This window comes from Rhinatrema bivittatum, chromosome 4 (assembly GCF_901001135.1).
Source record: "Rhinatrema bivittatum chromosome 4, aRhiBiv1.1, whole genome shotgun sequence".
Classification (NCBI taxonomy): domain Eukaryota; kingdom Metazoa; phylum Chordata; class Amphibia; order Gymnophiona; family Rhinatrematidae; genus Rhinatrema; species Rhinatrema bivittatum.
In genome coordinates this window covers 426,803,069-426,818,132 of record NC_042618.1, presented here as the reverse complement: position 1 = coordinate 426,818,132, position 15,064 = coordinate 426,803,069, and the positions used below count along the sequence as shown (strand labels likewise).

At 42.4% G+C, this 15,064-nt stretch overlaps 1 protein-coding gene across 4 annotated transcripts in view; it reads right to left on the bottom strand.

The window, feature by feature from the left end:
• Positions 1-15,064, bottom strand: part of LOC115091270 (methyl-CpG-binding domain protein 4-like) — a 59,664-nt gene that overhangs the window by 38,654 nt on the left and 5,946 nt on the right. For all 4 annotated transcript variants that reach the window (XM_029601418.1, XM_029601421.1, XM_029601419.1 and 1 more), the window contains exon 2: positions 2,078-2,316. In XM_029601418.1, coding sequence (XP_029457278.1) covers positions 2,078-2,277 — 200 coding nt within the window. In that variant the 5' untranslated portion in view covers positions 2,278-2,316. The remainder of the gene's footprint in view (positions 1-2,077; positions 2,317-15,064) is intronic.

Genomic DNA, 15,064 nt, shown 5'->3' with positions numbered 1-15,064 from the left:
GGGGGGACCGTGGGTTTCCAGTGGTGACGCTCATCCTAGCCTCTGTATTCTCCAGTGCTAGAGACAAAGTTCCTGGATGTAATAAATGATTGCTTCATGGAGCAATTGGTTCAGGAACCAACAAGAGATTTAGATTTAATTCTTAGTGGAACGCAGGATTTGGTGACAGAGGTAACGGTGGTGGGGCCACTTAGCAACAGTGATCATAACATGATCAAATTTAAACTAATAACTGGAAGGGGGACAATAAGTAAATCTGCAGCTCTAACATTAAACTTTCAAAAGGGAAACTTTGATAAAATGAGGAAAATAGTTAGAAAAAATTGAAAGGTGCAGTGCAAAGGTAAAAAGTGTTCAACAGGCTTGGACATTGTTTAAAAATACAATCCTAGAGGCGCAGTCCATATGTATTCCACGCATTAAGAAAGGTGGAAGGAAGGCAAAACGATTACCATCATGGTTAAAAGGTGAGGTGAAAGAAGCTGTTTTAGCCAAAAAAACATCCTTCAAAAATTGGAAGAAGGATCCATCTGAAGAAAATAGGATAAAACATAAGCATTGTCAAGTTAAGTGTAAAACATTGATAAGACAGGCGAAGAGAGAATTTGAAATGAAATTGGCCATAGAGGCAAAAACTCATAATAAAAACTTTTTAAAATATATCCAAAGCAAGAAACGTGTGAGGGAGTAGGTTGGACCATTAGATGACCGAGGGGTTAAAGGAGCTCTTAGGGAAGATAAGGCCATTGCAGAAAGACTAAATGAATTCTTTGCTTCCGTGTTTACTAATGAGGATGTTGGGGAGATACCAGTTCCGGAAATGGTTTTCAGGGGTGATGAGTCAGACGAACTGAACAAAATTACTGTGAACCTGGAAGATGTAGTAGGCCAGATTGACAAACTAAAGAGTAGCAAATCACCTGGACCGGATAGATGTGAATCAGTTATTTACTCTTTCGGATAGTAGAAAGACTAGGGGGCACTCCATGAAGTTAGCATGGGGCACATTTAAAACTAATCGGAGAAAGTTCTTTTTTACTCAACGCACAATTAAACTCTGGAATTTGTTGCCAGAGGATGTGGTTAGTGCAGTTAGTAAAGCTGTGTTTAAAAAAGGATTGGATAAGTTCTTGGAGGAGAAGTCCATTTCCTGCTATTAAGTTCACTTAGAGAATAGCCACTGCCATTAGCAATGTTAACATGGAATAGACTTAGTTTTTAGGTACTTGCCAGGTTCTTATGGCCTCAATTGGCCACTGTTGGAAACAGGATGCTGGGCTTGATGGACCCTTGGTCTGACCCAGTATGGCATTTTCTTATGTTCTTAATACTGTGTACAATTCTGGTCGCCGCATCTCAAAAAAAGATATAGTTGCGATGGAGAAGGTACAGAGAAGGGCAACCAAAATGATAAGGGGATGGAACAGCTCCCCTATGAGGAAAGGCTGAAGAGGTTAGGGCTGTTCAGCTTGGAGAAGAGACGGCTGAGGGCGATATGATAGAGATCTTTAAGATCATGAGAGGTCTTAACCGAGTCACATCTACTCGTTCATTTACACTTTCGAATAATAGAAGGACTAAGGGGCATTCCATGAAGTTAGCAAGTAGCACATTTAAGACTAATCGGAGAAAATTCTTTTTCACTCAACGCACAATAAAGCTCTGGAATTTGTTGCCAGAGGATGTGGTTAGTGTAGTTAGTGTAGCTGGGTTCAAAAAAGGTTTGGATAAGTTCTTGGAGGAGAAGTCCATTAACGGCTATTAATCAAGTTTACTTAGGGAATAGCCACTGCTATTAATTGCATCAGTAGCATGGGATCTTCTTAGTGTTTGGCTAATTGCCAGGTTCTTGTGGCCTGGTTTGGCTTCTGTTGGAAATGGGATGCTGGGCTTGATGGACCATTGGTCTGACCCAGCATGGCAATTTCTTATGTTCCTACCAGGGAGCTGTTCTCCACTGCTCCAGGACAAGGGTCCACCCTCGAGCGCAACAACCCTGCCAGCTCCATGAATTACACTACCATAGACAATATATTACTTTTATTCTCATAAATACATAACTGTATAAAGAACTTGCCTGATAAAACAAACATCATATCTTCCTGCTGTCCTGCCTGATTGCCTTTGTTTTACGGTCTTTGACCATCCATCCAGACTAGCTCTGCAGCTGTCAAAATCTTGTCCTTCTGCGGCATTCTTTTCTTTATCATTAGCATCACAGTCCATAGTCTCAGGCCTTTCTGGATGGGAACTAAAACATTTCCTGCTTTCCGTCATTATCTGTTTTTCAGTTTTTTCACTGTGCTACCATCCTTACTGGAACAGAATAAAAATGAATACAAAAACAAAATACATTAGAAAATGTAAGAAATGTAAGCAAATGTATAACTAAAAGCAAAATAAATAAAATGTAACTTATTTAACACACAATAAAAGCAAGTAGAACATTAAAATAAATTAAGCAAGCGAGGAAGAAAAATTAGGCAAAAATCTGACAAAGAAGGTAATAATTTTCACTAATTTTTAAAAATCCAAATAATTCAGCACTAAGCAAATTTCAGAAGGTAAGCGGTTCCCAAGATAAGGAACAATGGAAGAAAATGCATGCTTCTGTTTATTTGTAAATCTAAATGCCTTGACAGAAGGCTCAACCAGGAGTACGGTCTGTGAAGAACATAATAGTCAACCACCTAGTCTCTTAGATATTTTGTTCCTGTACCATGGACAGATTAAAAACCCAGATAAATAATCTTAAACTGTAGGCAGAACTCTGTTGGGAGCCAGTGCAACTTTTCCAGCACTGGCAACATCCTTTTCCTGTACTCAGCCTATTACAATATGGGCGCATTTTGAACTGCAAACATCTAATATATTTTTTAGGTAAACTGATCAACATGGAATTACAATAATCAAATCTTGTCATATTGTAGTATTCTATGTTCTATAGCTGGACATAGAAATTCAGTGGATTTGCTAGGGAGTTGATAAAAGAATTGTTTTGAAACCATAACACAAAATTTGTAATTGATACAGAGGGTATTAAAACTTATTTGTACATCTGGAGGATAAGTTTCAGAAGCCATTTACCTGGGTAAATCAGCTGTTTGAAAATTGCCCAAGCTTTGCCTAGGCAGAAGTACACACACAGAATCCTGAGGGAGAGTTCAGAGCAGAAAAGGATCGGTGAGTATCGCTTTACAGGGTAATTTTGGGCCTTAAAGTTTGGGGGAGAGAGAGATTGTGGTGGTAAGCTGTTTAGTTTGTGTGCGTCATTAAAAAGGAAAAGTAGGTAATTCTAAAGGTGTGTGCCTGATAAATAGAAAAGAAAGGTGAATGAAGTATGATGATTTGATTAGGTGTCAAAGTTAAGCAGGAACAATAATAGAGGGTCACTCTGGCAAACTAATTGACAAGTGAATCAAAGGAATTTGTTAATATTTGCTTTCGAAGCTCAAGATATATAGCAGGGAAAGAACTCAGTAACTCTCAATCCTGAGGGAGCATTGAGAGCAGAAGATGATTTTGCTGGTGGCAGAAGAGGATCGGTGAGTATCACTTTACTGAGTAATTTTGGGACTTAAAGTTTAGGGGAAATTGAGATTGTGGTGCGGTGAATGTGATTACATGCCCGCAGAGATCCACTGTCCCCCCCCCCCCCACAAGCACATTAGCAGAAGCATGGCAGCACAGTGATGATGTGCCCAGGGTAATTCCCCCCTCCCGTGGGCATAAGCAGAACCTGCTCCTCCTCCTCCAACCCCCCCACTACGTGAAGGTGACTATAAATCATAAGTTCCCAGGTATGGAGAGTGGAGGATTTTTAGCCTTATTAGTTGTAATTATTGAGTGTTATTTTTATTTATTTAGATTTATATTCCGCTTTTCACACTTTTTCTGCACTTCAAAGTGGATTACATTCAGGTACTGTAGGTATTTCCCCATCCCCAGAGGGCTTACAATCTAAGTTTGTACCTGAGGCAATGTAGGGTAAAGTGACTTGCCCAAGATCACAAGGAGCGACAGCGGGACTTGAACACCTGGTCTCCTGGTTCGTAGCCCACTGCTCTAACCACTAGGCTACTCCTCCACGCCATTTGATGTGTCTGCTCTGGGGACCTGCTCCCTGTCCACGCGCAAGTCCCCAGAGTCTCAATGCGTGGATGAAATGATGGTGCAAGGAAGAGGGATTCAGTTTTGTAAGAAACTGGGGAACCTTTTGGGGAAGGGGGAGTCTTTTCTGAAGGAATGGGTTCCCCATTAACCAGGGTCGAACCAGGATCTTGGCGCCAACCTTTAAAAAAGGAGATAGAGCAGCTTTTAAATTAGAACAAAGCGGAAAGCCGAAGGTCACTCAGCAGTGCATGGTTCGGAGGGAGGTATCTTCAAAGGATACTAATGAAGCATTAGATTTAGGGCATCCCAACAGAGAGATTCCAATAATAAGAAAAGTAGTCCAAATGCCTAAAATTAAAACTCACCTGAAAAGCAAAACATAAATACAAACAAAAAACACACTTTGAAATGTTTGTATGCTAATACCAGAAGTCTAAGAAGTAAGATGGGAAAATTAGAATGTATAGCAGTGAATGATGTCATAGACTTAATTGGCATATCAAAGATATGGAGGAAAGAGGATAACCATTGGGATAGTGCTATACTGGGGTACAAATTATATTGCAATGACAGAGAAGCATCTTGGAAGCAGGGTGGCGCTTTATGTCCGGGATGGCATAGACTCCAACAGGATAAAGATCGTGCATGAGACTAAACACACAATCAAATCTTTATGGGTAGAAATCCCTTGTGTGTTGGGGAAGAGAAAAGTGATAGGAGTATACTACCATCCTCCTGGCCAAAATGGTGAGATGGACAGTGAAATGTTAAGAGAAATTAGGGAAGCTAACCAAACTGGTAGTGCAGTAATAAAGGGAGATTTCAATTACCCCTGTATTGACAGGGTAAGTGAAACATCAGGACATGCTAGAGAGATAAAGTTCCTGTATGGAATAAAAGACAGTTTTATGGAGCAATTGGTTCAGAAACGGACGAGAGAGAGAGAGCAATTTTAGATCTAATTCTCAGTGGACGCAGGATTTGGTGAGAGAGGTAACGGTGATGATCAAATTTGAATTAATGACTGGAAAGGGGACAGTAAGTAAATCCACAGCTCTAGCGTTAAACTTTCAAAAGGGAAACTTTGAGAAAATGAGAAAATTAGAAAAAAAAACTGAAAGGTGCAGCTACAAAGGTAAAACGTGTGCAAGAGGCATGGACATTGCTAAAACCTACCTTCCTAGAAGCACAGACCAGATGTATTTCACGCATTAAGAAAGGTGGAAGGAAGGCAAAACGATTACCGGCATAGTTAAAAGTAAGGTGAAAGAGATTATTTTAGCCAAAAGATCTTCATTCAAAAAGTGGAAGAAGGATCCATCAGAAGAAATTAGGATAAAACTTAAGCATTGGCAAGTTAAATGTAAGACATTGATAAGACAGGCTAAGAGAGAATTTGAAAAGAAGTTGGCCATAGAAGCAAAAACTCACAATAAAAACATTTTAAAATATATCTGAAGCAGAAAGGCTGTGAGGGATGTTAAGCGCACTCTACGCTTATGGCCAGGGACACAAGAACACTTAGTCTCAGTAGAAAGTATAATTTCTTTTTATTAATCAGTATAAGTATTCTCAGGAGATGCTGGGTACTGGATGCCCTTTGTCTGACAAACTGACCAGCATCTCACTGTATACAGGAAGTGACCCTTCTTTTATAGATAACATTTAATACTGGAAAAGGATAGAAGGTTCTAGAGATTTGCATGACTGCCCAAAGGATCATTTACATAAGTTGTAATGTCAACTGCATTATAAGATCATCCCTAACTACCCCTGATTAGTTTCCCCAGGAGGTGGAGCTCATTTACCATGGCTTTCGAGATAGTCCTTGGTTCTGTTAAAATCTTACTGGTCAAGATAATTAACACGTCTGTAGCTGTGTTGATACAAACTCCTGAGAATAGTGCCTGAAGCTCCCCTTTGGTTTCTTCTTTGTGACCCTATGAATAGGCATTACCTTTCTGGTGCCAGCTTGTCCGCTTTTATAGATATCCAGGAACATTCTGCAAGTCATGCTCAGAAAGTCACTTAGAGTTTATTCAGCCCATGCAGGCTAAAGAAAAGCAGAGGCTTCTGGGGATTTCCTTCTTCATGTTGGTTTTCTGTTCAGGCATCCTTCTCAGGGACCATTGGCTGATCAAGGGGTTAAAGGGGCACTTAGGGAAGATAAGGCCATTGCAGAAAGATTAAACGATTTATTTGCTTCACTGTTTGCTGAAGAGGATGTTTAGGAGAAGGTTTTCATGGGTGATGATTCAGATCAACTGAACAAAATCAGGGTGAACCTGGAAGACGTGGTAGGTCTGATTGACAAACTGAAGAGTAGTAAATCACCTATTTCAATTAACTTGTAACCTTTCATTAAAATCATCCAATGTACCTGAAGATTGGAAGATGGCCAATGTAACCCCTATATTTAAAAAGGGATCCAGGGGTGATCTGGGAAACTATAGACCGGTGAGCCTATCTTCAGTGCCGGGAAAAATCGTGGAAACTGTTATAAAGAATAAAATCACAAAACATTTAGATAGACATAGTTTGATGGGACACAGCCAACATGGATTTACCCAAGGGAAGTCTTGCCTCACAAATCTACATTTTTTTTTAAGGGGCGAATAAACATGTGGACAAAGGTGAACCGGTAGATGTGGTATATTTGGATTTTCAGAAGGCGTTTGACAAAATCCCGCATGAGAAGCTTCTAAGAAGACTAAAATATTGTGGGATAGGAGGCGATATCCTTTTGTGGATTGCAAATTGGTTAAAAGACAGTAAACAGAGAGTAGGATTAAATGGTCAGTTTCACTGGTAAACAAATTTCTGGGAACATTTTGTTTCCTCCACAACCTTCGGTGAAACAAGTAGATTTTAACAAGCTGAACACAAATATGCATTTATTATGTCTGTTTCATGTACCATTTGCCAGAAAAGTGCGATATCATTAAGCATTGTTATGTGTCTGTAGCGGCATAAGCTATAATGGCAATGTTGGCACCAGAAAACAAAACTAAGAATGTTTTGCCGCAGATTTTCGTTTGTAATCACTGTTTGACGCTGCGCAGATGAGAGTCCAACAATAGTCATCAAGCATGGAGGGGTTCCACTTGCCTTGATGCTGTTTCTCCATTTTGACAATGTCTTGATGAAACCTTTCACCATATTCGTCACAGTGCCAAGGTTGTCTGGGAAGAAGTCCAAGTGGGAATGAAGAAAATGTATCTTCAATGACAAGTTGCACTTCATCAATTTGTATGCCTGAAGCAGATTTTCAACCTGTTCGACATAGACTGCTGCCTTATAGTTACCTAGAAAGTTACAAATGACATACTTGAAGGCTGTCCACGCAACACGTTCTGTACCTTGCAGAAGACCATCAAAGTGGTTGTCCTTCATCACAGCTCGGATTTGTGGGCCAACGAAAACACCTTCTTTTATCTTGGCGTCACTTATGAGTGGAAACATTTGCCACAAATAATCAAAGGCTTTACTTTGCTTGTTCATTGCCTTAACAAAAGTTTTTCATCAGCCCAAGTTTAATGTGCAAAGGTGGAAGAAATATCTTACTTGGATCCACCAATGGTCGTGCGCAACATTCTTCTGCCCTGAAACCAACTTCTTGCGGAGAGGCCAGACTTTTCTGACGTAATGCGGATCTCTTGCTCAACTGCCTGACTCACAAAGGAAGCAACAATACTTGGTGTAACCAAGCTGCAGACCCAATAGAATTGCAACTACCTTGAGACCACCACACAAATTCCAGTTGTTCCTAGAGTACTCAATGTGGTTCAGCAGTAGCTGCATGTTCTCATACATTTCTTTCATATGAACGGCATGTCTGACAGGTATTGATGGGTAGATATTGCCATTGTGCAGCAAAACAGCCTTCAAACTTAAAATTGATGAATCAATAAACAGTCGCCATTCTGTTAGGTCGTGGTCACATCAGAGAGCACAAAACAATCCATTGATGTCACAGCAAAAAGTCAGACTGTCTACTTGTTTGAAATATTTTGTCAAATCTTCATGACGGCTGCGAAATACTGAAATTTTCATATCAGATGACAAAAGATTCCATCCTTGCAACCTTGACCCAAGCAGCTCTGCCTGACTCTTCGATAAAGCCAAATCTCTGACCAGATCGTTCAGCTCTGACAGATATTAAATGAGGATCGCTGGATGTTGATGGCACAAAATCAGGATCAGCCACAGCTTCCATCTGTGACGACTTGCCTACCTCCTCCTCAACAAGTGTCCACACCTCTGGCGGTTTTGGAACAGGAAGACTGTCGTCATCCAGCACTGGTCTCATTGCCGATGCAAGGTTAGGGTACTCAATAAACTTCCTGTTCTTTCATGAGTATCCTGACGCATTCGTCATGCAGACGTAACAGTCAGTTATATGATCTTTCTGTTCCCTCCATATCATTGGGATGGCAAATGGCATGGATGGTCGCACACCTTTCAGCCAAGCTTGCAGTCTACTGGCGCAAGATGTGCAACATATATGAGGAGCCCATGCTCTATACTTGTCACCAATTTTGCACCCGAAGTATAACGCGTATGCCTTCTTAATGAGTGCAGTCTGTTGCAACCGTCGGTCTTCGACGGCTTCACCCCGCCTACCTCTCACTACTTATATATTTTTTTTTATTTTTGATTTTTATATACCGATTTTCATGCATTAAATGCATATCAAACCGGTTTACAATGAAACAGTATAAGCAGGAAATAACATTCCTTAGTCTGATACATTGAAACATCTGTAACAAAATAATTGTAAATAAAGCAAGAAGCTGAACAACATTACTAAAAGTTAAATTATTAACTAAAACATACATACAAAGATAGCACAAAGGTTAGCATGAAGGGGAGCACAAAGGAGAAAGCCTGGTGGACCGGCATCGTTTACCGGCTGAAACGCTGAGCGTGGTGACATCATAGTGGGTGGTTCTCATTTTTTCAGTTGTCAATATCTTCCTTGTTTTCCCAGCGATTTTTCTCTTTTTTTTGTGACAGGGATTGTTTCTCAAGTGCCCGATGTTGAAGGGCAGCCCCTCAGCCTCGTTGCCTGGTGGATCGGCGTCGTTTACCGGCTGAAACGCTGAGCGTGGTGACATCATAGTGGGCGGTTCTCATTTTTTCTCCTCCCGCTCACCTCGGACTACTGGCTGCTGCGGCGTCTGTTTGCCGTCCTCTCCGGCATCCTCGGACTGGTTTGGTGCTCCCTCCCGCCATACTCCTCCAAAGTACCTTAGGGCGCGCGCGCACGCCACCCTCGTCTTTATTTCCACATTGGCGCAAACCTCAGGGGCGTCCCCCTGATATGACGTCACGCTGCCCAGATATTTAAGCCTACAGTATTTGCTAGCTCATCGAGTTATCAACGGTAACTTTACGGATGGGATTCACTCTCCGTACCGAAGCTGCTCTGCCATTCCAGCGCTATTTGGAACTCTTACACCCTTCGGGGTTGCTAACGGGGTACCCGCTCCTCGGGGGCCTCTTCTGCTTCTTTCAGGTGCTATCAGGAAACCAGTACTCGCTCCTCGAGGGCCCATGTTCCCTGAGTCACTGCCTGCATCTTCAAACCTTTCTATTTGGAAGACTTCACTAACAGTTTCCATCTGTGAGTACAACTACCATCTATTCCACAGTACTGTTTCACTGGAACCAGATACTCGCTCCTCGAGGGCTTGCCCTCTGTTCTGGTGCCAGACCTCTTGTCTTGTGGAATCTCTGTTACTGCTACGTGAGTACAATACAACTGAGTCTCTCTGCTCTAAGGGATCAGGTACTCGCTCCTCGAGGGCCTGCTCTCCCTGTCTCAGAGCTTCCCCTAATTCTACCTGGGACTCTGAATGCTTCTCATTGTGTATTTATTTATTTATTTATTTAGGGCTCTTATATACCGATATTCTTGTAACAAGTTACAAATCAATTCGGTTTCCATTAAACCATAAAACCTGCGCTAACAAGGCATTACATTAAACAAGGAAGCCAAGAACTTGGGTTCATTAACAATGTTAACAGGGTGTACTCATAACACTCAGTCTCTTTCCACTACAGCACAGCCTAGCAGAGGATTCGCTGTTCCAGCATTCTGGGGGGGACCTGCCCAGCCGGGCTCAACATCCACTACTCACTACTGCCACCTCTGGTGGTTTCCAAATTGTTTAATAAAAGATTCAAATCTGTGTTTGTGTGTCCAGAGTCTAGCATGACACTGTGGTCCCTCACAGGACTGCCCCCCGTGGGCTTCGTCAGCTGCCACAGCGTCCAAGGATCCACCCAAACATCAATAACCATAACACAGTCATACTCCTTTTCTGTGCTTTCAGAGTAAACTCACCACAGATGTAACAAAACGTGTCACAGCTATTATGACATTGGCGTGATATTTCATAAAGTATATGAAATTAAATCCACAAGCTTTAAACTCAACAGTTGTAGCGATACGATTCGCTCATTCACACAGACATTGCATAGGAGACTACTTATTGCTGCTGCTTATATAAGGCTGCGTCGTCATGGAAACAAGTTGGAATCTTGCAGCCGAGCTGGGGCTTGCCCGAGCAAGTTCTGGCATGATCAGGCAGTTTCTTGGTGTATTTAAAAAAACAAACAGTCTCTGTTACGTTGCTTATGGCTGTCAAAAATACGACATGAATTTTAAAAATCATAAAAACTACTGTCAAGCAAGAAAATATATGTACGCGAGAATATTTTTTAAAATTTCACAATTATTGTAACACAAAATTGGTCGTTTCTCAAAAACCTTACATGATGTACAAATTTTGAAGTAATATCTGTGATCAGCATCAAAAAATCTATTTGGAACACCAAAAAGCCTGAAGGAAACAAAAACTTTGTTTACCAGTGTTTCAGAGGAAAAAGATAAACAGTGGAGTGCCTCAGGGATCTGTACTTGGAATGGTGCTTTTTAATATATTTATAAATGATCTGGAAAGGTGAGTGAGGTGATCAAATTTGCGGATGACACAAAATTATGCAGAGTAGTTAAATCTCAAGCAGATTGTGATAAATTGCAGGAGGAACTTGCAAAATTAGACGACTGGGCTTCCAAATGGCATATGATATTTAACATGGACAAGTGCAAAGTGATGCTTCTAGGGAAAAATAACCCTTGCAGCAGTTACACAATGTTAGGAGTTACCACCCAGGAAAGAGATCTAGGTGTCATAGTGGATAATTCATTGAAATCATTGGCCCAGTATGCTGTGGCGATCAAAAAATCAAACAGAATTGTTGTGCCCGGTCACAGACAGCTGCGACCTCTGTTGCTCACCTCCTTTTTTCCTGTACCAGTAATTCTTGGACAATTGGCGACCTCTGCCTCTGCATGCCGATCTCCTCAGCGTTCCTGGGACGGCATGGGCAATCCCGTCCATCTTGAATCGGGAATTACCTAGGGCACGCGCACGCCAGGCCCCATCTTATACACATCATGGCGGGAACCTCGGGGGCGTCCCCTCCGCATGACGTCATCTGCCTGCGTGTATTTGAGCCAGCCAGTCTGGGCTACCTACGAGTTAGCAAGGACTTCCTTCCTGCTGAATTCCACTCCTTCGGAGATGCTTTACTTCACTACGCTGAACTCATTCCTGATCCAGAGACTCGAACGCTTTAGGTACCTGCTCCTCGGGGGCCTTGTCACGTTCTGGCTATCCGCTCCTCGGAGGGCCTTCCTGCCTGGAATCTCTCTTCATCAGTTTTGGGCTCTGTCTGGTTCAGCCTTGTAGCTTCGCTACCTTCAGCTGATGGAGCCTCCGGTATACCCAGTGTCTCGGGCCACTACCGTGTTCGCCTCAGCAACCTTCCTTGCACACTTCAGAGTGAGTACCATCTGCTATTCAGCTCTGCTGACTTCCTGCTCTACTCTCAACATCCTGTGATTCTCGGCATACCCTGCGCTGTGGGCCACTACCGGATCTATACAGAGAAGTTCCATTGAAGGAGGGATTCCCTGACATACCCCGCTCCACGGACCACTACCGGAGATATCATTGAGCTACCTATTCTCTGGACTGTGTCTCTCTATTCCCTCTTGGTGGGTTTTTTTACATTCCAGTACAATAAAGTCTCTTTGCTGTTGTGTCCATCTCAGCTAAAGGCCACGCCTATCGTGGTGAGTCCCCACAGGGCTCCTCCCTGTGGGTGAAGTCAGCTTTCACCTTGATCAAGGGTCTACAAACATACCAGATTATAACAAGAATGTTAGGAATTATTAAGAAGGGAATGGCAAATAAAACGGAGGATGTCATAATGCCTCTGTATCGCTCCGTGGTGAGACCGCACTTTGAATACTATATGTAATTCTGGTTACCACATCTGAAAAACGAAAAACGAAAAACATCTGAAAAACGAAGCTATTATATGTAATCACTATTGGTTTAACTGTTCTTCATATAATCATGCGTTAATTGTAAAGCATGTTGCTAAATTTTGTGTTCTCTGTAAACCGATGAGATGTTCCCAACGTTCGTCGGTATATAAAAGCCATTAAATAAATAAATAAATAAATAAAAAAGGATACAGCTGCTCTGGAGAAAGGACAGACAAGGGTAAAGGAAAATTGGTTCTTACCTGCTAATTTTCGTTCCTGTAGTACCAAAGGATCAATCCAGACGCTGGGTTGTGTCTCCCTTCCAGCAGATGGAGTCAGAGAAAAAAAGCTGAAAGACACCCCCTCTTACACTGGTGTACCACCTGCGATCCTTCAGTATAATCCATACCATAGCAGAATGAAACATATCATAACCTCAACATAAGAACCAATGGCTATATCAAACCACCTAATGAAAAAACTGCATAACTTCTGGAACTTATGCACTTGGAGGGAGTACTTCCATATGCAATGTGAATGCTGTCCACTTGAGAATTTTCTGCAGAATGAAAACGATACCGAAAGGACTCTCCAGATTCCATGGGCGGGTGCCTGGACTGATCCTTGGTACTACAGGAATGAAATTTAGCAGGTAAGAACCAATTTTCCTTTCCCTGTACATACCAGGATCAGTCCAGTCCGCTGGGATGTAACCAAGCTGCCCTAAATAGGGTGGGACCTGGAGAGTCCCGCTCGAAGAACACCACTGCCAAAACAGTCGCCATCTGGAGCACGGATGTCCAAACGGTAATGCTTAGCAAAAGTGTGTAAAGATTTCCAAGTAGCCGCTCTGCAAATTTCCTATGGCAAAACAAACTGACTCTCTGCCCAAAACGCTGCCTGAGAACAGATTGAATGCGCTTTCAAACCATCCAGAACTGCGGGCAATAGTGGCTTTAGTTGCCTTATGTCCTTTCTTAGGACCACTCCATAAGACAAACAAATGATCAGACAAACAAAAAGCATTAGTGCCCTTCAGATAGCGAAGCAGAATCCACTGCACATTTATTATTATATAAACGTTATCCATTCCACTGTACATACCTCTCTGATTTTGTACCGTTTCAGTTAATCTTGTTTATGAAAGTTTCACTAAAAGTTCCTTGTCAACATGTTACAATGTATTACGCCCTTGAGGCGACAGTTCAGTTTCCATGTAAACCGGTGCGATATGTATTGTATACAGGAACATCGGTATATAAAAATTAAAAATAAATAAATAAAATAAATTATTTATTTAGGGGTTTTTATATACCGACTTTCTTGATACAGATCAAATCAACTCGGTTTACATAGAACAATAGCTCTTAACAATAACAAGTCAAAACCTCAAATAGAGGAGACAGAGTGGGAGAAGAAAGTAAAAGTTACATTACAACAAGGGCGAGCAACTGGGGATTGGAAATGAAGAGTGGGAGAAACCAAGGTAGAGAGGTATATTCAGAGAGTAGGGGCTTGAAGCCAACCTCTGGAGATTAACTCTAGCATTAGTTAATCTAATTTAATCTAATCTAATCTTCGCAAGTCACAAGCCTGAGGCGAATTCCGATCCAAATCCGTGAAGGCAGACAACTCCACGGTCTGATTCAAATGAAACTCCGACACAATCTTCGGTAGAAAGGAGGGCACCATCCTAAGGGACACCCCTGAATCCGAAATCCTGAGAAAAGGCTCCCTACAGGACAACGCTTGAAGCTCAGAAATGCGCCGTGCTGAAGTGATAGCCACCAGGAAAATCACCTTAAGTGTCAAGTCTTTCAAGGTGGCCTGTTTCAAAGGCTCAAATGGAAGACCGCACAAGCCACGGAGAACCAGATTCAGACTCCAAGAAGGACACACTGGACGAGCCAGAGGGTTCAAATGTTTAGCACCTCTCAGGAAAAACTTGTTACAACCGGATGAGATGCCAAGGATGTCCCGTCAATCTTTCCCTGCAAACATCCCAGGGCCGCTACTTGAACCCTGAGAGAACTGCACGCCAAGCCTTTTTTCAGATCCTCCTGTAAGAACGCCAGAATATGGACAATTGAGGTGTGCCGTGGGCACTCATTCAACCTGCTACACCAGGAATCAAAAAACTTCCAGATTCAAACATAGATAAGAGAAGTATTTCGCGCCTGCAGGAGGGTGGAAATAACCGAATCCATATAACCTTTCTTCCTCAACTGCCGCCTCTCATAAGCCAAGTCGCTAGACAAAAGCGATCCAGTTGATCGAAAAATACTGGACCTTGTCGAAGAAGATTTGGTAGATGACTGAGCCAAAGAGGACCGTCCACCACTAAGTTGATCAGATCTGCAAACCACGGCCGCCGTGGCCACTCCAGAGCCACGAGAACGAATGAGCCTGTGTGAGCCTCTATCCTTCGCAAGACTTTGCCCACCAACGGGCAGGGAGGAAAGACGTACAGCAGAACGCTGCGAGGCCATGGCAGGACCAGAGCATTGACACCTTCCGCCCCATGTTCCCTCCTGTGACTAAAGAAGCGAGCCGCCTTTGCATTTCTCTGAGTCGCCATCAGGTCCAGGCGAGGAACACCCCCACCGA